This window comes from Scophthalmus maximus, chromosome 2 (assembly GCF_022379125.1).
Source record: "Scophthalmus maximus strain ysfricsl-2021 chromosome 2, ASM2237912v1, whole genome shotgun sequence".
Lineage (NCBI taxonomy): Eukaryota > Metazoa > Chordata > Actinopteri > Pleuronectiformes > Scophthalmidae > Scophthalmus > Scophthalmus maximus.
In genome coordinates, this window is record NC_061516.1 from 12,190,001 (window position 1) to 12,216,082 (window position 26,082).

The window sequence follows — 26,082 nt, forward strand, 5'->3', positions numbered from 1 at the left end:
AAAATACGGTAAGAGACACATCAGATATCAATCAGACCAACATTTTAATCTCCGTCCCTCTTGTGAGGTCTCCTGATCCCCCTTTCCCCACTAAGGTGAGACTCAACTAGTGAAGGAAAACCCCTTCACCAGTGAGACTGACCAAACGTGAACTTAAGCCTGTCATTTCGCCTCATCGTTGTCGACCGCGCTGTTGTAAATGGAAACGTAACGTCTTCATGAGAAGCCTTGATAGCGTTCTCTAATCAGAGGGAGCGCACAAAATCCCACAGCACATTAATGTTAAGTGAATGCTCATTAAGGCACCCCCCCCCTTTTAAAGAAAAAAACAACATACTGTAGATCCACTGAAGTCACACTCTGAGAGTGGAGCTACATGAAGAAAGGATGAAACATGTTGAAACGTCTCTAAACAGATCAGTTAATAAACGTGTCATCTGTTACTCTCCAGCCGATTTGGGTATTTGACAGATATGAACAGCAAGAGGAGGAGAAGAGTGACTGGAAGGCACCAATGCATTAACCATGTGATACTATTTATATCGGAGGAGTAAGGGTGACCCAGTAACTTACATGTGTTATGCAACATGTGAATGGAGCAAAAAAAAAAAAAGAGCATGGTACATGCACATCTCTGGGGCTTGGATCTCCTTGTCATAGATGCCAATTAGAGTTAATTGCAGTACGCTTTGAATGGGAACACCGTTGTGAGCGCGACCAACTATGGAGGGGAGCAGAGACTGGGGCATGCCTAGAGACTGAAGAGACCATTTTATCATGCTAGCACACAGGTTCCAGCTCCACATTACACTCCATTATGTACTGACACGGCTCAGCGACGGCTCTCACCAACGTGACCTGTGGCCTGACTGCATTCACAGAACACATACGTGGACAAGTCTGTTAATTTTAGCAGCCACCCCTGCACACAAAGGCATCTACACAGGAATAGAACAGGTGGCAACCCACCGTGACGTCAGCCGTCGGTTTGAGAGCTCGTCCACAGCAGAGCCGTCTACTGAGAGTCGCGGCAATGGGGGTCCAAGATGCTTGCACGTCACGTGACTCATGTAGACTTCAGATAGTTCCCGGAAGTTCTTGGCGCGCAATTAGAATCCATTATTCAGAGCGACAGAACTGGGATTTTTGGTCATTAGTAGTCAATGAATGTATCTAAACTTTTTGTATGAGAAAATTACTCTACTTCTCACTTGATTTATAACATCAGTGAACATTTTCCTGAGGAGTTTATGGTCTCAGTCTCTAGTTTTGAGTCTTGTTCAATACAGCATGATGTTCATTTTGTTAATTGCGGTCCCACTTAGAGTCGATAGACACCTTATGCATTGGAGTGTGGACACTGGGTGAAGGACAGCTAGTACCACCCAATGGGTGCAGGTTGCAGGTGTAGGTGGACGTGCAGTGTCCTCCAGCTCAGCTCTTCCAAATATAGTAACTTCTGGCACCAAAATGCTTAACTCGAGGCTTCAAAAAGGGCAGTTCACAAACTAATAGGTGACGTCACGGTGGGTTGTACTTACTAATTTTGAAAACCATTCTGTGTTTGCTACAAATTCAAAGGTGGAAAGTGGAAACCCACTTGATAACTAGGCTGTCAGGGTTATGCAAAAATGATGATAACCATGACAAATGCTGCGTCATGTTTACCCAGCAGCTCCTAAATGAACATTATTCTATTCAGTAACACTATCACATGAATTTGTGAATTCTCAGGTGGCAGCTCTGTGGCTATGGGGCTCTAGCACTGTAATATTTCCACTTTTAGTAGACCAGGTTTGGTAGTGCTGAATATGCATTACATAATGGGTTAGTGCAACATTATACTTTAATTATGTTATTGTGAAAAAAACAGTTGAAAAGATGACACTATGATAATGTTCAATCCCATCAACATGTTCCGTTTTTAAAAACTGACATACGGGTGAAGCAGGTAAGAAGTGAAGCGCTGATACAGAGACAATATTGTTGCCCCATGCATATGACAAAATACACCTTTATGATTCCATAACAAACAAAACAAAAGGCTATTTTTTATGTCAACAATATATTCAATCTACTTTACAGAGAGAAAAGGATCAAACACTGTAAATGTATTGATCAAAGGTTAAACCCTTTAACCCCACAACCCTTGAAGATCAGAAAGTGTAAATATATCATCCGCACGCCTTCTAAACACCCTTTATAATCATGTCAAAGATGAGGAAACTGAATTTGAAAATGGCCAGTTTATTAATTTGCGTTGTGAGAAACAAATCAAACATGTATGAGAATAGAATATAATGCAGCATAAACTAACACTTTTTTTGTATGTTGGCATTTTACAATATTTTTTGATTGCGTTCACTTTAGTACTGATTGGTGTCATAGTTGTGATTTATAAATATAATATAATGTAATATAATATAATAAAATGCGCAAAGAGTCTCAAAAAACAGTAATGACAAAGAAAATTTTAACTGAAGCCCACTAACTATAGCTTAACTAACTTTCAAACCCATGTTAGGTTCTTCTTCTGTGTAAATTGACCTTCTTTTCTTTTCTTTTTTTCTTTTTCTTTTGTCAAACCGCTGTTTCCAATGTCAGGAATGAACTTTCAAACTTAATTCAGTGATTCAGATTTACAACCATCTGTGAAAGCGGTTCATTCTGTCGGTGCAGTGTATTTTCTCTCCTGTGATGCAACAAGTGTGAGCCGTGTCGGGGCCAGTCTGACTCTCGCAGGTCAAGTGATGTTAAGTGCTCACCCATGGGTGCCAGGTCACGGCCAGTCTCGGCGTTGCCCTTTTGATGTGCAGTGTGCGATTGCAATGCCATGGTAATCAGTCACGTGAGTGGGGGGATTGAAGACAGCACTGTTAACGGGGTCGTGTCTCATCCCAAAGCCATAATACAAATGCATGTACTTAAATCTCCTTTTTGTTTTATATTGACATTCCCGTAAAAAAACAACAAAAGGAACACGATCATCCAAAAACTGGGCTGAACATGTGTCCAAACTTTAAAGTTTTAAATATAGAGGCTACATGATTGACCCGTGGCCCTGACAATGATGGTGATGATGATGAGAACAATGAAGATGAGGCAAAAGAAGAGTGTGTTAAGCCACGTTTCTTTTACATGTATTCTTTTTTTTGTGTGAACCCATCAGAGCAGAAATGGCTCCCCGGTGCCTCGGCGGCTGTCTGCCTGTGTCCCACCGACACCACGGCGGTGACAGCGCACGGCCTGCTCCTTTAAATGAGGCCTTTGCGCAGAGCCTTCGAATCACCACAAATGCATCGGTGCTGGCGGCGTTGCTTAGCAACTGGACAGCGCCGAGGTCCCTGAAGAAAACCTCCTCCTCTGGATAAAAAAAACAACACACACAAGCATGTGTGTGTGTGTAAGTGTGTGTGTGTGTGTGTGTGTGATTCTTGAATTGTGAGGTTCGAGTCTATGTTTTTCAAATGTAAAAGATAAGCAATTAAAAAAAAATGAATAAAATATCGCGCGTGTGTGTGTGTGTGTGTGTGTGTGTGTGTGTTTGTGTGAGTGTGTGTGTGTGTGTGTGTGTGTTTCAACCTAAAAAAAGTGGCAAAGTGGATGAAATATATGAAAACACACTTGCACACACTCGCAGCACGCTAATGTCTGTCAGAGACAATAGACAGATAGTCCAGCGCATGAAAACAGGCTGTCGCTAAGGAATTCACCTTAGGTCCCCCCCCCATCCTAATTTTACAACTAATGATCGAAAAAGAAAGAAAGAAAAAAAAGAAAAACACGGCAGGGGGAGAAGAAAGGAGAGAGAGAGAGAGAGGGAGAGACATCCCGGTCATGTCTCCTCGGACTGTTGCACCTCCTGTCGCCGGGCCGGTGTTTGGATGAGCGGACGCGCGGAGCACAGCAGCGCGCTCGGAACGCCCTCGACACGGCGGACAGCGGTGGCCACTGGACTTCCCCCAGATGTGCTCCGCGTCCCTGACATGCGCCCCGACGTCGCGACACACGCACCGGGCATCAGGGCTCCTCCTCACCGCTCGGCGTCAGGTTGTCCCTCCACCAGAGGAGTGATATAGCCCGGCTCTGACGTCTGCATCAGATTGATCACCCAGTGCTTCTGTGTTCTTCTTCTCCAATGTGCATTTTTCCCCCCTCAGTGACTTTGCGCTGATCTACATCATCATCATCATCATCGGCGGCGGCGGCGGCGGCGACAAGGAGGAGGAGGGGGGGGGAGAAAAGAAGGGAATGAAGATTTCATTTTTCTTTTTTTGTGGTTGAAAACAGCCCACCGCTCCCCTCCAGCCGCGCAGCGTTTCTCCCGGCTCGAAGCGAATATCTGCGAGCAGCACCGCGTCGCTGGAACCATGCCTCTCCTGCAGATTTGGACTGGGAAATTTCATCCGCCAATTTGATCGCCGAGGCGCCGCTCGCCCAGTCATCCATGCCAGTGGTTGTGTTGTTCTCAAGAGGAGAGAATACTTGTCGTCACTTTTTAAACTGTTGTACATGCGGGGTTTTTCTTCCCTTTTTTCTTTTCCTTCCCTGAGCAAGATGTCTGATCTCCTGGTGTTGGTCGAGGGGCTCTGTGACCTGCACGGATTTCCATAGCCGGGGAAAACAGCGGGGGCCAATTACGATATATATATATATATATATAGATATATATATATATATCTATATATATATATATACATTTTTTATTTTTTATCGAGAAGCCTATGTCAACGAGGACATCGCACGCACAGATGTAGGCTAGTTCATTTGACATTTACAAAAAAAAAAAAAGGCAATCATTGTTTTTTTTTGTTTTTTTCGATTGCCAGTTTTTACTTTGTGCACTGTGGAGGAGGACCACTGGGCTGGTTGGATTATAGAAACTATATCTAAGGGATTTTGTGGAGATGTTGGGTCGTCAAGAAGATAAATCATGTGGAATTTTCTCTGCTCTGGCGGCTTTGTCCTTCGTATGCTTTGTTCAAAGGTAAGAAAACACGTCGCTTGGAGAGAAGGAGAGAGAGAAAAGACAGAACACCTTTCACACCGACACACGCGATTACCGGTCAGTAAGTGCCCGGGACCGGGCAGATCGCATGACCGGGGGTACCCGGGCCTACTTATTAGGGGCATCGCCGCCGATACGTGCCCTGCTAGACGGCGCCGTGGCGCGCGCGAGCGAGCGTAAAAACATGCGCATGCACGGTATCAAGCCGATTGTGAAACGTAACCCACTCCCGATATCAGGATGGGGATATACGTGTATATAAATGTATTGGCCTTGGGGGCGACTGTCAGCGGGGTCCCAATTAAAAACACAGCCCTGGGTCGGCGACACGGTCGGACATCAGGTGACGGGATCCATCATGAGCAGCGAGACGTGGGGGTCCACGGCGCTGGGGCCACCCGGCCTGCCATCCCACCGATATCTTGTATATCACGTCCAAACGCAATGTGTGAATTGCAAGGAGTAACATTCTCATCCATGGAATCATCTCAACGGCCCAATTTGTATTGACTGGGAACCAAATTTAGGCTGATGATTAACCAGCAGGTCATCATCACCATCCCTGTCCTCAGCTGCTGATGCTCTCAGGGCAGGAGGCAAGCCTGGGTGTGAAGAATAAGCTGTTGAAAGGCCTTCTGATGTTCTACAGTATGATTTACAAGCCCCCCCCCCCCCCAGAACACCATCACAGAAACAGTCTCCTGATCAATTCCTTCATTGTTTCGTTGATGAGGGCAGCGATACTGTATGAACCCCCCGGTGGCCCCCGGTGGCCTCCACACAGCCTCAGTTATGAGATTAAAGGGCCCGTCGAGGACCGGGTCACACTTTGTGACATTTCGATCCCATTGTGATATCCCCCCGCCCGAATAACAGACGGAAGGGCTGTAATCTTGTGTGTGTTTCAGGTGTCAGTGGCGTTCATCTCATTATGATGCTCTCAGGTGTCGAACCCACAAGTCCTAGAACCGGCCAGCTTGATGAACAGCTGCACTGCCCACGAGCTAATTGAACAGTGCTTCCCCGACTGAGCCGAGGGCTAGTGCTCCTATCAGGGGAGCAATTTGAACCCATTTCTTCGCCTCGCGCTCACTCCACACCCCTTGCCGTAACGAGGAACCTCAGCTGCCGGAGCGGCTCTCGGTCAGGTGATGCAGGTCATGGCACCAATGTTGTAGGTGTCAGTCAGGCTATTGTGAAACTATACGCTCCTCCTGGGGATAGTCTGTCTCCAGGCTCAGACCAACAAGGCCCCTGACATTATGATGGGGGGTGGGGTGGGGGGCTGTGCTACAACCCTGAGCTTATTTAAATATTTGCACGTGGCAGGATCGACATCAATGAAATGCTGGACGGGTGTATTGTCATCACACCCCCTCAACTGATTATCTGGATATAATCTAGGTGGGACTCCCAGTGGAAAACACACATTTTTAAACCTTTTTTCATGACAACAGTCTGTGCACTTATGTCTGATTATGTCTTGTTTTAATTTAAAACGGGTTTTTAGCTCTTAGTTAATGACAAAACTAAAGATGACCAAGACTGAGATTAAAGCTGACAAAATAGGACAAATGACAATCATGAACTGGGAAGAACGGAGGCATGAGTCGCCTTTCTCTTTGTCAAATCCTCACCATGTCGCCGTGATGGCTTTTCTTCACAGTATGGCATTCGTGGCACTTGTGTTGAGAACAGAGAGCAAGTGCCATTTATAATTTTCAGGCATCACCATACAGTAGGTGTGCAGTAGCGAAACAAAATGTCTATGTCTTTAAAATGGCTCTAACACTTGTGCTTTGTGCCCTCAGCTCCTCCACTGGAAGCACCGGAATGTCTTTGGCCAAGACCACCGTGGACAAATTGCTGAAGGGATATGACATCCGTTTAAGGCCTGATTTTGGAGGTACGTGTTGTGACCGCATCTGTTTTGGGGTGCTCAAGCTCTGTGGTCGAGAATGATTTCAAATCACGGTTTTGTACACAACGATACAGTATTTATAACCCGTTCTCCCGAAATCTGTAGAGGACTTTTTTTTCCTGTGGCAGAATATTGGGGATGGCTTTGAAATGATTGCTTCCATGTCGTCACACATTAAAAACGGCTGCTCCTTGAGAATAAGGACACGTGTGCAGAAGAGCAGTCAAACACTTATATAGTGAATGTATTGATTTGCAGATTAGGGAAAACTTGTTTGCCCCATTATATTTCATTAGAAGTTGTGCATCTTTTACATCTGCTCAGTGGAACAATGGTATTTTGATAATTGCTCAAAATAGATGGCGTGGGGGAGAAGTCATTAGTTCATGTCATTTGCGTTGATTGTTTTACCGAAACTATTCAAAGGGGACCAATTATGCATTATATATGTTCCGGGATCAATTTGCATTTCCTGACATTTTTATACACGGATTGTGATAGAAAGACTAAATCCGCCATTATTTCAGGTAATAGACGTCATATTTACCGAACGGAGACGTCCTGCTGTAATCTTTGTTGCTGCGGATGTTTCCAGTCTCATATACTCGATTAGATTTGGGACGCACGATTTTGAGATGTTGCCATTTCCAATCAGTTACGTTCTGCTACTAGTTACTTGGGTTTGCTGTTTACTTTCAGAATGTCCACATGATTAAGAGGATGAGGCAGTGCTCACAAGCGCTGAGTTCGCTGACCCTCGGCAGGCTTCCGGATGTTGGGCCAGTCAGAGGATAGTTGGCTTTTCAAGAGGCCTCTTAAGGAGGCCTGAGCTAATAATGCCTGTTTCAGTCAGAGGCTTAGCTGAGGGGCTGCATAACCAGTATCTTGAGATAAATAAGGACTTTTTTGGATTGTGATTCATGCAAAGCTACTCTAGTGGTGTCCCAGAATAAAAGTATAGAGATTTGAATTGAGCATAACAAGTCCCCTTTAACCAACATCTTAAGCAGTATAGAAATTGTTCATTTTTTAATAGAATACTCAGATATTGCCAATGAATGAGGTAATTATGGGGCTGTTGATGTAAAATTGATTATTTAGGAGGGGGATTGGTAGGAAAAAAAATTGATTTTCTTTAAGTATGACACAACGTACAGGATAATTTAAGGAGCAGGATTCCCGCTTCATCATTTTGATTTGCAGGATCTGAGGCTTAACTTGTGCAAGGCCACCCCCTGATAACGTCATAACACTGACTGACAGCCATACTGACACTTGTAATTCAGTACAGTGTACAAGGTTGTACCTATTAATTTCAGCACCAGCTTTATTGTTCCTGCCGAGCACATGTATTCAAAAACTTTGTATTCAGAAAAGCTTATGGCCTTATATTGCAGTTGCTGCATGGAAAAAAAGATGAACAAAGGAGTCTTTCACTACTAGAGCATGTTAACAGAGGTTGATGTTAATTTAACAAGAGCAAACAACACAATGGAATGTCGCCCTTTAAATTTGCTCCGGCTCGAGTGCTGCATGGCCAAAAAATCAACACTATCTGGAAACATACTGACACGCTGAAAACCCCATACTTGCAAAATTCGTGATCATCCCATGTTTGGCCACAATTATGTAAAATCTCAAAACTGCTCCTCTATTAGTTTGAGAAACATTTGTTTCATTGAATTTTTCAATGAAAATCCGCAAAGTAATAAATGATAAAAAGTGACATTCGACTAGTTGAAATTATAAACTGTTGTGAATGGTTGATGATACTATATGCGTCATGACTCACCAACAAATTATCTTAATATGCTTTGCATCCAGATTATGTGTTAAAAGGCTGAACTGCAATACACAAAATCATGAAATGATTTCACGATACATGCTCATTGCATCAAGAACTTTGCAAACAGTATGCTTATTCACAATGGCACTTTGTATTTTAAACATAGTATGTTAGAATTATTGTGTAATATAAGTGTAGAAGTACATACATTGACACTGTGTACACATGATTTATCCAACACATACAATTCACATTGTGCATATAAATCTATATAATTCACCAGCATCTTTGTAAATAGGCTGCAGGCAGCAGCTTGTCAGTCCTGTGACCACACCGCACTTGATGAGAATGAGAGGAAGCATCGAAAAACATATAGCAGGTGTGCCTCCTCATATAACCTTACCCTGGTTGGGTGCTCTGCCAAAAAAAGATGCTCTGATGAAGGCTGATGTGTCAAACCATGTTAGCCTGATGGTAGCCATTGTTAAAAATACGTGATGGTTGCCGAAATGTCTTCATTCTGTGTTTTGGAGTGCTGCCATTCCAGAGTTGTTTCAAGATTCAGCGGGAGGAAATGAGAGCAAGCAGCAAAGGAATGTCTTATTACACCGGTGCTACGCGCTAACAGGCAGGTGTATTGTAATCTGTGGCATTTGTCAGTCTGTCTGTCAGTCACGGTGATAACTCGGGCAGTTTTATCCCAATTTGGATTAAACTTGGCAAATTGGTTTGGGTGTAGGGTCAGGACCTATTGACGCTATTGATTTTTTTTCCACGTCACAGCATAGGATCAAAGTTTTAGCCTAATGCTAATGCATGGGAGATATATTTAAAGCACACATACGTATATACAATTGAAATGGTCTTTATTTCAGTTACAGATTATGTTAATAAATATTTAAACATTTTGTTCAGTGATAATAAGCAACTTAAAATGTGAGTGATGAGAAACTATGGAAAAAATGTGAATTTGCATATTTCAAAGTCCTTCGAAGACACATATTGGAATTACATTGAATATTTTCACTTTGTTTTCGATTGCTGAGTCGCCTGAAGTGCTCAACAGTATTCAACAGTACTCAACAGAGTTTTGTATTTGTAGACTAAATCAGCTACTATAGCAAGGTCCAGTTCTTCAAAAATAATGAATAAATATCACTTAAATAGAAACAAACAGTGTTTTAAAGTCAATGTTTCTGTAACATGTTAATACATTAATTATGCCCCATTAATTTAACTATTTGGTCACAGAGTTTGTGCTTGCAAATGCCAACTGTTTGTGTTTCCTTCTGGTGTTTTTAAAATTGTGCCTTAAGTCAGCACACTAAATGTGAATTAAAGAGTTATTCATCTTTATTGTTTTCCTCACCATCAACAGTGTAGCTCACCAGCTGCACAAAACTAATGCCAAGTTTTACTTTTTGTAAATACAATATATAGACAAAGATGATTATATATTATATTGCCATTGTGTCATGTTTTTTTTAAATTAAGTATTCACATAATACATCGAACAACAAATGGATTCAAACAAATCATACAAAAGTATCACTTGGAACCACTTGCATTGCTGTAAATTCAGTGTTTTTTTACATCTGGTTCTAAATTAGATTTTAATTGATATCTACAACAGTGTTCATTGCGTAGATTTGTAGGTTATAACCCACTATTATCCAGCAGCCTTTGAATGCAATGGAGTGGGTAGAGCAAGTTTTATAGATTGAGTATCCCAGGCAGAGAGTAGCTGTGCGTTGCCCTTAGGCCAGGGAGCTGTAGTCCATCATGTCTTGATATTTCTAACATCAGTCAGCTACTTCTGCCGTGACACAACTGCTGACGACCTTCAGCGCTCGAGATTCAACAAAGAGGGTTTTAATTTAGTACAATGCTGGACACTGACTGTGGTCCCAAACAGCCTGACCAACACCCACACTTGTCAGTGGTGTACACCAGTGGGAAAACCCTGTTGTTTGAATGGTCAGAAATCGGTGATGCCATAAGATTTTACTGATGTGTGGTGGCCTTACCACCAGCATATGCAGACAAAAAGGCTACTCTACTGTCAACTCTGTTAAGACCCTTTTTCCTAATGCATCAGTTACAAATGGTGGATACATTTTGTTCTCTTTCATTATCTACTTATAGATAATGAAAGATATCCACAAGCATAGACCACCACCCTATGTAAGTTTTGATTCAGCAAGGTAACCAGAGCATTGCAGACCTGGTTAAGAGACTCATTTTTCCGAGGTTAGCCTTCCCTTTCTGATGCAACCCGCGGTTTCTGGTAGTCAGGGATAGAACCATTCGACTGTGAATCTTCGGTAATATATTAAGCTTCTCTAGTCAGTCATTTTTTATGTTAAAAATCATTTAAGGTATGAAAGTGTTGACAACATTTAAAACTGATACTACTACTGTTTCCATACTTAATTCAATACCTGAAATGTAACGTGCTATTATTTAGAAAGAAAAACGTACTGTGGCAAACTTGGTAATCCCAATAATTGCCGTTGGCCTGTGCCCAATGAAAGAGGAAATACTAACCATCCAAAGAGGCTACCTGTGTTCAGACACCCATCTTTTTCAGCCTAATTTTTTGTGCATGGTAACCTACAAAGGCAAATTTTAAGATGTCTTTTCAGATTCTGACCTGGCTGTACAATCTACTACAAAAAGCTGCAGAGTGTAAGGGGCCTGCTCTCTGGAAGCATTTGAAATAATGATGGTCTTCCAGTCAGTTCAGCTGCCTGTTAATTAGGATGCCAACAAGGACAAGGTCTATTCCTGCAGTGCCTCCTACTATGATGTCAATGCAGCTCTTTAAATCAGATGGTTGGTATAGCAAACCTGGGTTTGCCTCATGAACTCTGACAACAACTGAACATGGTAAGACAGTGAATAGAGAGGGGTCTTGTGTCTTCTAAGATTGATGCATCCTCTAGGGGAACAGAATGGTTGTATCTCCCTGCACTTAATTACATATCATAGATGAATGCATGAGAATTTGCTGAGTACTTCTCTGATGAAAAGCCTTGCCTGTTCCCAAAACCTCTGGCAAATTAAATAAATTCTCCAGACCCCTTTACATGCGTTAGAGGGGCTAAACTGCTGCAGTGCATTGCCTTTTGGCAAGAAGTTCGGACATTGACAGAGGGCTTAAGAAGATGATGGTATTCACAGGAGACCAGAGACAGGTCACAGGGTATAATCCTTTTGCAAAGATGAAACCCTTTTACACAATCGACCCTGATCACCTGAGCCTTCCTGTTGCAATGTTCCTGCAGTGGTCTCATTTGTAAACCACCTGCTGTGGGTTAAACGTGTCTTATTGTTAATTCGCTTATGTTGTTGGTTGATGGTCAGTCCCATGTGAAGTTTATTCCAAAACAACACATTCAAACACGCAACTCGTCACTTTTGAATGCTTGGCGTCACTTTTTAACACACCGGGAACCCCTTCAGCGTCATTCTGCAACATGCAGAAGAAATGTATTTTCTGAATGAATGAAGTGTTACATTTATTAATGTAGCAGAGTTGTCAGGTCGGGGGTTGGGGTGGATGGTGGGTGTAGAAACCACACCGCATTAGAGCCCAGAGTTTGCATGTAGAGTCTTGTCTGTGGTCAGGTTTAGGCATCAAGAGCACTTGGTTAAGGTTGGAGAAAAACTGTGGTCTGCTTCAGAAAAAGTTCACTCTGACTTCAACACCGTAATGCTTTATCGCCCCATGTACGTCAGCAGTGTGCCTGATACTTCATCATTCAATGTTTTCTGATTTGCATGTACATGCACTTAAATGTAGCTTTTTTCAGCACATTAACAAAGAAGCACAGTTACTACAACTCGAAAATATATAGAAATGTATTTTCCAGCTTAGTCTCACATTGACCTAGAGTTTGGTAACATGTACAGTATGTTTCACCAACTACTCCTCCAACCATTTGTGTAATCTGAACCTCACTTCTGATACTACTCAAAGGTGTGTCTTCTGAAATAACACCCCCGCAGCACAGGCGCACCAGAACATGTGTGTGATAATGAACATGCAGTTTAATGTTATAGAACAGTCATGTTTCAAAAAAGTCAAAAAAGGACATATTATGAAAATAGGTTTTGGTTTAAGTCAGTGCTTCCTTAAGGATAGACTGCCTTTGTATTGTCATGGTTACAAGCCCTGTGTTTTGTCAACCCATTCATCCACCACAAACTCCCCTTAACATGGACTTTGTCGCTCTCTAAACTACATCACCTGACTTCCTATTGTTTCAGTCATTACTTCTACAACCACTAGAGGTTGTCTGACAATAAAACTTACTTTGGGTTTTAATTAGCTGCTGACGCAGTTGACCTGTGGGCTATTTTACAGGATGGTCTTATGTTAGTGCAAGGAGAGTTTTGAACTGTATCTGGATTTTGGAGAAATTCTTTAGCACTAAGAGAAAAGTTATATCAGGCTTTTACGGGGCAGGTACCATTTCAGACTGGGGTAAAGGCAGGTATGCTGCTTTGACATAATCACACCTAAAACTAACCTATAGCATGTTTAGTGTTATCTGTAGTGCGACATCTCACAAAAAAAATCACTGTATAGATCTCAATATGAACGAGAAAATCTGAAAACAAATGTGAGGTCTATGTCAGTTGGAAGGGCCAGGAGGGCCCAGCTCAGCTCTCACCTCATTCACACATTCGTCCTTCTGGAAGACATGTTTCAAATCAAGCTGTCATCATCGCAGGGATGGGTTTTATGGTCTCAGCTTCCACCATTAACAAAACTACGAAAGGTGACATGCCACAAATTCTGTTAACATGCCAGTCTTCCTACTGAGCCCCGAGTGCAGCGGCAACAAAATTGTGTTAAAATCAGTTTCATACACACTCTGCACTGCAGGATTTTATGAATACATACAATGTATAATTAAATGTGCCACATTGTGATTTTTTTGTATGATTATTTTTGCAAGTAAACTGTACTTGTCTAGTACATAGCAGAGCAAAATATGTGTAGTAAAGTGCTGATAATGAAGAATATAGATAAAGACATGTCCACGGGGTATTCTGAGGCAAGCACTTCAAATTATGCCTTCTGGATGAGTTTGTAGTCATTGAGAGAGTTACCAACCCAGTGTATACCAGAATTGTCTTAAATCCGACTAGAATTAATATACAATTTATTTTTGCATAACAAAATATATGCAAAATATAACTCAAAGTTGTTAAGCTAAATTTGATTTGGTTTAAAAGATTTAAAAACGCAAAGAAAACCATTTACATCAAACATGGAAGGTGTTGATTGGAAAATGTGAACATTTCACCTCCTACAGACTGCAGGCTTTGATGTAAATGCAGAAAAGAAGTAAATTGCACTGTACATGCTACATTATAGGCGAAAATCACTCTTCATAGAAGAGAGAGAGAAAAAGCTTTGACCGTTGGTTGGACGGGTTTTTAATAACCATCTAAGTGATCAGATGATTTGATTTATGTTACTTGGACTATGAGGAGACGCTCGACCATTGTATCCACCAGGATGCTTTACATCAACATTGTCGTCATGTCCACATATGGAGTCTCTTAAACTGGAACTGCAAAGTTTCTTTTTTTTGTATCTTGCAAGAGTAATTGGAGGATACAACAGATCTTACTTACTCTTTATGAATTTGCTGCAATGCAGTCATGATAGTGTAATGTACAGGAGTTCATGTGTATTACCGTGTTGATATACACTGCTGTGGAAGTTGCATTTGTGGTATATTGCTCTGTTTCATACCATTCAGCTTATTTGCAGTGGTTGTTGATTATCTCAGCATTTACTTTGTCTTTCTCCCCTTCCTATACTGAGGATGGAACATAATTTAGATTATCAGCACAAATACAGTTCTGTGATGCCTTCCTCAGCTACTCTCTTTCCTTATTTTGTCCTTGTCTGATGTAATAAACGCTGATACTGGCTTAGTATGTCTTAAATGGTATTTCCTCAATTGTGCAGCAGAGAGAAAAATAAATTTTGCAGAGCATGCAGTGTATGTACATAAAAAGGATGACAAAGAAACCGGAGAGCCTGTAAATGTCTAACAGAAGCTGCTGTACCGGGAAAATTTATGAAGTGTTATTTTTTGGTGTAGCTAGCCGAGCAGATTTTTAGAAATCCATCTGACTGTTCAGAATTGCAAGTGATGATCTGTAGTGTGATTATTTTGAATAACTTCAAATTGGATATGGAAAATGTTTCTGTACAAGCTGTATTGATGGATGGATGGAATGTCACCTGTGTAGCTTTTTTAGAGAGGAAGGACAGAAAAGAAGTCCTGTCTTAGAACTTTAACGCCGCGGCAATGTGACACTGACATAAGTCCACTGAGAATAAAACAAAAGTGATGGAAGAGGTGGCTGTGAGAGTCTCTGATGGCTTCTCAGGGGTTGTGGTTTTGGCTCTAACCTCTATGAAATACAATTAATTTGGTCAAAAAGCCTTCCGCAAAATATGCAATATGCATCTGAATTCCTTACCACTCACGTGGTTTAGTTCAAAAAGGCCTAGTCTTGGATTCTTCCCCTCCTGTTGCTGACTTTATATACTGCTTATATACTATGTCACCTGACTTCCTCCTTATTATGACCCATAGTCAGGTTTTATTGAGGGGCAACCGATAGCGACCTTAACAGAGAACCTATGTGCTCACCTCCTTTCGAAATGTGTTGGTTGTGATATCATGATACTGTCAAGATACAGTTGTGTTCTTGTGCCCCCACCAGAACAATGGGAAATTAAAATGTTGTGCATTCCTAAAATACCCCTGAGTTACCCGTAGAATAAAGGCTGCTTCTGGGAAGCAAAAGAAAACCTATTATATCACCAGGAAAGGCAAGGCAAGTTTAATTTGACAAAATATAAATTACCTTTGCATATGCATTTGCAACTGCAGATGATGTGCAGTATGTTGTCATGTTTCTTCCGTAGCTGCTCATGATGCCAGTTATGGCGAGGACGGGTAGATATCACACTGTACTGTAAAGGAATCTGAGCCTTTAATGGTTCCCACTGAAGGAGCGTTTGCGTACATACCGCTGTTCAACAATGCCCACCACTGAAGGCATCAATAGGTGCCAGGACCACGGGAATGTGAGAGTCAGACTCTGTCTGTCAGGCAGCTTGTGGCCATAACTGTAATCACCTGATCTCTGATCTACTGGCTGCATTCATTTCACCAGTGGGATGCAGCGCGGTGCCAGTTCAGCCCGCAGCCATGTCATCACAGTACGGTCACCTGTCCCTGTCTGCTATACACTGCCTGGGCTTAACTGATCTCATTTTCTATTGACCCAAATGAGTCCCAGCTGCGGCCTGATCTTGTTTGTAATGGAAAAGCAGTAAATGTAGCCATGAAATCAGTCGCAGAGAGACTGGTGAGTAGAGTGGAAACTTAATTGACCGAATATGAAAGGGAGAGCATGGACATGTGGAGTAAAAGCTGGAGCTGCAGTTTTTCTAATGTATTATACTCAATGTAATGTAAGCGCAATTGATCTGATAATAACATTTGGTGTCCTGTGAGACTAAATGCTGTTCACGTACTGTACAGTACGTGTGCAGCCGTTTACAGTAACCACTTCCCGCACAATAATTTGACCCTTCTGTGAACATGACTGCTGACTGATGTGTGCAGGACATCAGTTGCAACCTGCATTTGGCAGCCGCAGCTATTAAATGATATATGGAAGCAGTTCTATCAAGACCAGTGGACGCTTTTTGCCTTTCGGAGGACAATCGCTAAGTCTGCGCACTGCCACATGTCAAGCAGTGGGCTGTTTTGCATACGGACTGATAGCGCGGGCCATCGTAATTCAGTCTCAAAGTAATGCCTATTCAGCACAAACAGGAGTGTGTTGTCAGATTCCCAGGATGGATGTTGGGGCATGTACAAGTGATATCTATCCTGATGAAGAGAGAAAGCCCAGTGATTTATTTGTGGGGGAAACACAGGAAAAATGTTCAGGCCCGGACCCCCCCCCCCTTTCCCTTCACTTAGATTTTCTATTTGAATTAAATGAGGTGTGCATGTAGGCAGGCAGAGGGGGCAAGGGTGGCGAGAGATAGCACGCGGGATGGAGGACATACTTCATCTTCCCATTCAAAGTGTTGTTTTCAGCAACTTTGAAATGAGGGGTAAAAATGCTGAGAGAATTGCAGCAGAGCGCATCGCAGAGGACTGAAAAGCATAAAACCCCAGGGTCAGGCATTGGTGAGGCATCACCCCACCCACCCCCACAATTTCCGTCTCTCCTCTTGAGATCCCCAGTGACTCACTTTTTGAACCTGCTGTGATTGATGGGAGGCGTGTCCTTGACAGGGCCAGGGTGTAGGCTGGCCAAGGGCAAAATGCAGCGGCTATCCAATTGTTTCACAAAGATATACAAGGGGGAAAAAATGTCATTTACAGCACCGGGAGACAGATGCTGCCACCCCTCACTACCAGGAGGTGTGCTTGAAAGCCCATCTCATTACTAAACTCCTACAGTCAGCTGTAAGAAATGGGTGTCCACAAAAAAATGATGTGAGCATCATGCGGGGCTGACAGATAAAAAAAAACAAGATGGTAGAGCACAAAATATAAAAATGGCTCATACTGTACTAAGAGCAGAGTTCTTAATAATAATTGTAATCTAATGAGCATGTGATGGCTCAGCACAAGCCCCGAGTTCAAAACACTGTGCTTTGTCATCACAACAAGTAAAGAACTCGTATATCCGGCTGCTCTTATTGAGTTATCACTTTCAATTCGATCGACGAATTGTATTATTTTGTCAACCTGGTCCCGCTGATGTGGTTCATAATCAGATGGTCTCCAAATAGTCCGACGTCCTTCTTTGTTTGACATACTGTATATTTATTTATACACTGGAAACGTTTACTGGACTGTTTCCTTTATTTGTAACCTGCAAAGTGCTCATTTCTCCCCCTCCCGCATCTCCATTAAATGCAGAGGAGTCCATAAAATAGATCCGTCCATTGTGTCCATAAGGTCTCATACCTCTACAGTTCGGATATACAGTAGACGTATGTATTCACTGATCGATGTTTTCCTCTCGTAGCACAACACACCCCTCTTGCTCTCTGTCACCGTCCTCCTTCCTTTGAGTCTTTGAACGCACACTCGTCACTTTTAGTTTTTTTCATTTGCACTGCGTGAGTGTAATTTGTTTTCCTAACTTTACATTTATGCGTTGTTGTATTTGATAGACTATTTTTTCGCCCTTGTTTTTGAGTCTGTCATTTATGACTTTTGTTCATCTGCTTGCCTGTCCTTCGGTTTGTTTGAGGTGAGATGCTTTTCGGTTTCTTTTTTTAATCTCTCTTTGACAATGTGACTGTCTCTCTTTCTTTGTTGTGTCACCATTTCATGTGCAAATAAATGAACTCTAAACTCACAGTGAAGTGCAGAAGGAGAAAAGGGTACCAAGTCTTGAGATATACATATCGTAAAAAAGTGACTCTTCTTAGTTCACACAACTTTCTCATAACTCATGTATCACTCACTAATCATGTACCTCACTTACTGTACTGTTCAATGTAAAGACATCATCACATTATTTATATTCATTTAGTCTCTTTTTATTTGGGTCATTTCTTTTTATGGTGGGACTATAAATGACGAAGATTGCAGTCCATAGGGTTTGTTTCACGGTAACACCCAAAATTGAAATGTCTGTTGCCCTGTCATGTTCCGAATGTTGAGATTCAGGGGACATTTTGTGCCTTTATTTGATAACCTACATTAGCGAGATGACATGAAATGAGGGGAAAGATGGGGTATGACATGGAAAGGTCTTTATGTTCATTATTGGTGCTTTAAGTTTTCAGGGCATCCCACTCTTTCACATTTTAGGGGTCTGTGGTTGTCTTTGCTAGAATTGAAGGTCAATCAAAAGAATTGAAGGTCAATTAAAAAATGTATCCAAACTCTGATGTGCAACCGACAACACTCACTTGCACACCAGAGTTTGTGTATTGGTCACAAATGAATTTATTATTATATCAATTAAGAGATCATTTCTGAATCCTGCTCTCCTCTCCCGAGACATATTAGCCATGATCATTGATGAGGATCTACACATAATTACCAGACGTTTATATAATTATGCAGCCTGCTTCAGCAGGACTTGGGAATATATGGCATTCCACCGAGGAACCTGGGATTTACCGTACATATAACATGTTACTCAGGAGATTAGCTGCTTTGACATGGCAAACACATCTATCTTGTCGGGGGGAGAAAGAAAAAAACCCCAGCATCTTCAGCTTTTGTACCTGTGTACCTTTTTTTCCCCCTTTTATTTATTTTTTCATTCATTCCAAAATGTTCACGTCAAGATTATAAAAGATCATGGTCATAATGGCAATGATTAGCACTGTCAATCTGTGACTTGCTGAATAAGTTATGCCTCTCAGTGAATAAATTATAAGTTGGAGCATAAAGGACTATTAAATGAATCATACACTTCTTTAGCCAATAGTTTCCTAATGGCTGCAGGAGAAAAACCCCACAGCGGGTACACTTTGTTCTCAAGTGACAATGCATACATTTGCATGCTGCCTTTTTATATTGTTATACACTAAAAAAAAAAAAGAGTATCTATTTCTTTTCTTTTAAAATCATAGTTAAACACAGAATATGACACACACACCTCGTCTACTATTCGAATACAAATCCAGCTCCGGGTTGAAACCTACTGTTTGACCTAAACAAACATTTTTGACTTACTTCCCTGTTTAGATGTTTTCATCAAACAGACAGAATTTCATCAACTTCATACATTCAAAACTGTATTTCATTCTACCAGTCCCCAATTAGGCCAGAATCTACTGAAACTGATTACGTTTTTAGATTAAACTAAACCCTCTAATTCACTCTTCATCCTTTTGAGGTACTTTTGATAATGTCCCTCTTGGGATTGAGTTTTATGAGTTGGAAAAGTCCACTGGTAAAATGTGCAGTGTTTCATAATTCACTGACAAAATCTGTGTATGTGAGTAGGAGGCTTTGTTCATGCGCAGCTTTTAGTGTGGAATCTAATTAGGCTTCATATATCAGGTCCAAGGTTTGTGACAGGATAGGACGATAAGATGAGGCCACCTTTACTTTATCCCCATGTCTGTCTGACTTCCTGTGATGTACTGCCTCTGCTCTCCTGCTTTACCTCATCATTTGCTTTTGCCGTCTCCTCTCTGCCCCTTTTCCTTCTATTTGCCAGTGCTGCTTTAATGATTTCCCCTTTATTCGCCATCAAACAGCAATCTCACCATGCTGCTTTTTTATCCACAGCTGCCTTAACAACGTACTGCTCAGCAAAGTTGGTACTTGCAATTTTACAGTTAGATTATTTGTCTCACTTGACAATGGCAAATGCTGCAGTGATGCCACATGACCTTTATTTGATCAGGAGATTCCCATTGTGACTGAGGTTTAATTCTGAAGGGGAGGGGGGCTTTAATACTTTTTTTTCTTTTAAACAATGAAGCAGACAGTTTTTATACTTTTGTTTCCTTAAAACAACACTAAAGTGACTGTTTTATGTAGAGCCAGAAAAACATGAAGTGCATGAATGAATTGAAGTGAAGCTTGCAGTGTCCTTCATGAAGTACGATTGCAAAATGTATTGCCATGTCCAGACAACAGATTTTAAACTGAAATGTCTCGCATATTGTTGCTACATCCTTTTCACTGCCAACTTCATTCATTAAACAATAACATCTTTGTTCTGTCCGTTCAAATAATGGAGAAGAATGCATTTCCTTATTTTTAATTAGGCTTTGACCAGTGTCAAACAATTCATAACCAACACTTCAGCCTGGTCATCTCCAGTTTCACACATCCCCTCATCGGCCTCATCACTCATACAAAACGTATGGATGCAGGACAATGCCGGGCTGCATGTAGCAACATACAAGGCTGATTCGACACATTTACGCTAAGAGGCATTTTCTCTGTGCTTGAATTATAATAGTCTAAATTGTGCTGCCTGGCCTTGGCAATTATACAGTCACCTGATTAATTATCCTCTCTGCTTTTTGCTCTCTACTGTGGACTCGCATCAAATTGCATAAACAAGTCAAAAGCACAAAAAGTCAATGGCGTCTTCCATTTGGACATGCAGAGAATGCAAAGGGTGGTAGATCTGAATCTCTTTGATAATAATCTGTAACATTGGCTAAGTGACAAGCAGCGACGGTCGTCCAAACTTTGAGAAAATTATGAGAACACTTTTTTCTATACTTTAATGTTTAAGTCTGAAGAACTTTTGTTGTTAGTAAGGCATCTTATTAATATTTTTTGAAACAATTATTAGGGTATCATGGCGGCTGTGTTCCAATCTGCTCAAATTGTGGAATTTTTGGATTTGGAGTTTTGCATGTCCACGTTTGTGTGGGATTCCAGTTTCCTCCCACACTCCGGAGACGTCGGGCTGTAGGTAATGTGGAAACCTCGAAATTGCCTGTCTGTATGTGTGTTAGCCCTCTGATAGACTGGTCGCCTGTACATTGCGCCCAGTGCATGCTGGGTTATAGGCTCCAGCTGCCCGCAACCTTGAGAAGGAGCACATGCGCAAAATTTATGATATTATAAATTGCAGGTGGTGGTCCAGTTGTTTGTGGGAGTCTAGGATTATAGTAAACCACAAGTCATTCATCACTCTGCATAATGCAGGAGAAGAGGCTACAGTATATGTCTTGCCTAACTTTGATATGCCTGAAACCATAATTTTAGTTTGATGGGTTTTTTCAAGGTGAAGTTGATATTAAAATGTTTTCTGTCACTTCTAAATTGTGCATTGAACACAGTTCTTATTCCCTTTTTTCTGAGAATGAGGGAGGGTGCAGCACGAATACATTCGGCCAACACACGGTCTTCCCCTGTAGTTAGCTATATAGCTTCATTCACAAAAGCAACAATCTGCATCACAACCCAGTGGTATAATAACATATCAAAACTGCAGACCTTCCTTCCTCTCTATGAGTTGATTTAACATCACCACCCAGTCAACAAGCCTTACGTGAAAAAACGCTTCTCGGTCAGATGTTATGGATTTACTTGTGATAATCACCACATCTGATACATTTCCATTTCATTTACACTTGTGTAACCAGTCTTTGGATGGTATAAACTCACAATTACAGTGAATGCCGTTTTTTTCTCTACTGAATGTGGCAGCCATGTGTAAGGATATGCTGTGTTCATTTACCTAAAGTACAGTGCATGGTAATGGAAACATTTTGTTACATTACCTTATAGCTTATTGTTTTTATTGTATCATTATTTTTTTTATTTGAATACACCAACCTCATGAGCTTCTAAACGTTAAGATAAATTCATCAGATCCAAAGGGACATATGTCTTTGAGTGATCATGTTCACAAACCTGTCATATTTGTAAGAGGTTGGATATTATAGCATAAACACTTTTTTATTTTTAGTAATTGAATTTTGTTAAGTCATTCTTACTACTTGTGTGTTTAGTCACAATCATAAATTTTGGTGTGAGAGCTTTGTTTTCGTCGACATCTGCTGCTGTCGTTTTGGTTGCTCTTTGCCAAGATGGAAATGACTGAATGAGACCCTCGTTATTAAAATGCAGGGAAAGAATGCCGAGCGACGCAAACACACATTGTTCTGTTTGTTCATTTCTTGCGGAAGGGGGCTTCGTGAGAGCCATTGAAAGCAAAACCAAACACAGACTCGACTGGATAAATCATCATGCTTCTCTTGCAGCACTGTAGGGAAAATGCTGCACAGTTGCTATGGAACCCTCTGTTGCTAGGCAATGGGTTGATTATCAGAGTTTTATTTTTTTTTTATATAAGAGAGACGCAGAGTGGTATTTTTTTTTGCTGTCCAGAAAATGTGTTTTCGGAGAGCTTTACAACCGACGGGATCTGCAGATTAACATGACAACGCTCTCCTTGATTTCAATGAAACGTATCCAGTTGGATCTGTTTATGCTCTGGACCGAAATGTGTGGCATAATGAATATTTAAACTCCACATTTACATGAAATGTGAACATCATGAAAGGTTTTTGCTTGTGCTCGGCAACCAGCACAGTACTGTATTTCTCTTGTCCATATATATACCACACAAAACCATATCTTCGACTGCCTGGGCTCCTTAAGGAGCCACTTTAATCAGATTTCACGTGACACGGCTGTATGGTGTGCAATGAGATGTCTACTCGTCTGCTGAAAACTCATTTTCCTTGGCACGAGGACAGAATCAACCCAGATATGCCAGAAGTGTTTACTCAGCCCTTAATCTCAGCACCTGTTTGCTGGTAATTTATTCTGCCTCATTTATTAAAATATCCAATTTATAAGTAGTGGAGAATGGTGATGGTGAACAGGGATATCATCATTATGTTGCCCTCTTGTGGTTGCTTTCAGACATCAGACTGATCAAGCTTTTTGGAAGTTACCCCCTTTTTTTTGTTAAAATGGAAATCTTATGGTTATTATTTTAATAGCTGCTTTTGCAGTGCATGTTTCTTTTGTTTGCAGACACATTGCCTCAGTCACATGCACACATGCTTTCTGTACATGTAGTATATTTAACATTCGGAGTCTGATGAAGGATTTACACAAACCTCTGTTCCTTGGGTTCTCTTTTTTTTTTTGTGCACATGAATTGGTGAACGAATACGCTAATCCCATTACATCTGAGGAAGCACGACATTATCCAAATGATGCGCAAGTCTTATATCACATTTTTCACGAGGCAAATATCAACACTGTTACCGGAACAGTAAGTATGTACATGTACATGCCTGATGTGTCCTGTCCCGTCTCTATTTTTTTATTCATCCTTTATTTAACCATATAGGTCCCATTAAGATACAATGTATCTTCTGCCAGGGAGTCCTTTGTACTGTACAAGGGCATTTTGGTCACAATTAACAATGCATAAGATGGTTTTTTTGCTTTGTTGTTTTGCCACATTAATGTAACTGCCAACCATGACAACCCAGTGTAACATTCTCTACAGTGTTGGAACCTGCCTACATTATCTTTATGGGGAGTGGCTTCTGTTTTAAGGCAATGGTTTCTCAACCATTTGACAGATTTCTACAACACTATTAGATATTTTTAGCACATATTTGGAGATGTTGAGGTCCAGCACTGTGGCGAGTAGGTGGCCAAAATGAGAAAAACAAGATCCCCAGTGGAAGTCCCGTGCCCCCCCACTGACACCTCTGTGCTGCCCTCAGTCGAAGTCGGGACGCGTCTTTTTCAACTTATGACCACGTCCCTGCACCAAACTTCTATTGTTTTGATATGAAATGCCATTACCAAAGAAAACATTAAATAGAGCGGCCTCGCCGCCCACTAAATTAGTTTAGCTTGTTTGCCCCGAGGCTAGATAAGACTGTCAGACTGGAAGCCGAACGTGGCGACACATTGTTGGAGTTGAGAGGACAGCATACACAGACGATAAGCAAAGGAGGGGGCCGCGAGGACGAGCAAGAAAGGGAAAACTGTCGACGAGGGGTGAAAACATGATAAGCACAGCAAGATGCACGACTGGCTGGTTTGTGAACACAGCAGCCCTGGCGATTGCTAATAATTCCTTGAGCCGCACAATCCAGGCCCAATCATTCATTCACTGCTGAGGTGTTGTGCGAATGATGTAATCATGAACAGTTTTCAACAGGGATCATCCGGCGGGCAGCATCACTGAGTGACCATGTAATGTCAATGTTCCAGCAATTAGTTTCAGAGGGCAGGTATGTAAATATTAATAAAGGGGGTGTTTCCCGTTTCAAATGAGAGGAATTAGACACCCCAGAACGCTCTGCATTCACGTTGACATCCCAGAGCTGCCCCTCACTTAAAGACAAAAATGTAGTGCTGTCGTCGATAACACTAACAACATTCCCCCTTAACCTGATTACCTTTTACTTTTGACGAAGGCGTTTGCAATATTTCCTTATTGTCCTTGCACAGAGCAGGAATTGGAAAAGATGGAGAGTATAAAACTAAAGTACATATTTTAGCCTCTAATTTCCAGAATACCTTAAATGAATCCTTTCCCAGTCTGCATCATAGTCGGAACATTTGAAAATCAAGGGTATATGGGTTGTCGGATTTACCAAGAACCTCACAAAAAGTCACTGTTTTCCTCTTAAAGATACACTCTTCAGTATTTTCTCATGAAAATTTGCAAAGCCCTTGTTTAGTCTGCATATAAGTTACCTCCTTTCTCTATTATCAGTCCAATTGTGCTGCTTTCACAGCTTAACAAGTAACTGTTACCACCCCTCGCGGCCTGTTCTCTGCTCACGGTGAGCGTGTTCGTCCCCATCGCTACTAGAACATGTAATCACGCTTCGGCCACATCTCCAGTGACCCAACACCCCCACAGGGCAACTTTAATTTAGCAAAAATGTTGGTGAATGTGTTCTAACCGCTGAGCACAGTCCCTCTTCTTTCACGCCGCCACACACAGTCAAGATCAGTGCATGTTGGTTCTTTCTCCATTCTGTTCCAATGGACCGCACGTATGTACCGCCGCCCCATCACTAGACATCTGTGGGAAGGTCGTTCCCACTGAGATGTTGGCCGTCGCCGGTCGGCAAACCAGAGCGGGTTGACACTTTCAGGGGCTTCTTGGAAAAAAAGCATTGGAAACTGTTTACACGCTGACATGCTAATTGTTCACGGACAATATGGTCTGCCTCGGGACAGTGTGATCTCTTTATCTCACTCCGTCCTTTTGTGTTAAGTCCAACATTTACTAAACTAGCAAAAAAAAAAAGAAGGGGGACAGATGATAAGATGACTGCAGTCAGCACTTTGTTCATCAGTTATTGTTTCTGAAGAATTTCTCAAGTATTCAGTTGATAAAAGTGAAGCGTTATCTTGGCAAGGTTTGAGATGTTTGAAAAGTGTTGCACTCCCCACAAATTGTGCACAGTGCAAGTGCAGGTCGTGGTTTTATTCTGAGAGCGCGCTGGCGACAAGGTGAGTGCTCCGGTATCACTAAAGTGGGGTCAAAATATGCAGAGGGAGACAGAGAAAGGAAGAGAGAGATTTGGTGCTTTCTGTTTTCATCCGGCGAACAAATGTACTCTGACATCTCCGGGGAAAACTGTTACTGGTTGCCTTCACAAAGTGCTATAGGAAATGGCCCTGCTTTTTCCCTTCTTTTTTTTTTAAGAAAGAGATGGGTCAGGGAATATGACAAAGCTTCGGGGCATTTAGTGGTAGTGCGAGGAGTAGATGTTGTGGGGGCGGTTGGGGGTTAGGGGGGGGAAAAGGATTACAGAATATAAGAGAGGGAGGATAGATGGGGCGGTCAAGTGGGTCTGCAGATTAA

General features: G+C 41.7%; 1 protein-coding gene across 2 annotated transcripts in view; it reads left to right on the forward strand.

Moving 5' to 3' along the window:
• Positions 1–3,686: 3,686 nt before the first annotated feature.
• The window catches only part of gabrb4 (gamma-aminobutyric acid type A receptor subunit beta4), a 43,725-nt gene continuing 21,329 nt past the window's right edge, over positions 3,687–26,082 (forward strand). Inside the window, exons 1-2 of one of the 2 annotated variants that reach the window (XM_035627169.2) lie at positions 3,687–4,987; positions 6,820–6,914. In XM_035627169.2, the coding sequence (XP_035483062.1) occupies positions 4,908–4,987; positions 6,820–6,914 (175 nt within the window). In that variant the 5' untranslated portion in view covers positions 3,687–4,907. The remainder of the gene's footprint in view (positions 4,988–6,819; positions 6,915–26,082) is intronic. The other variant, XM_035627168.2, reaches the window with a different exon arrangement.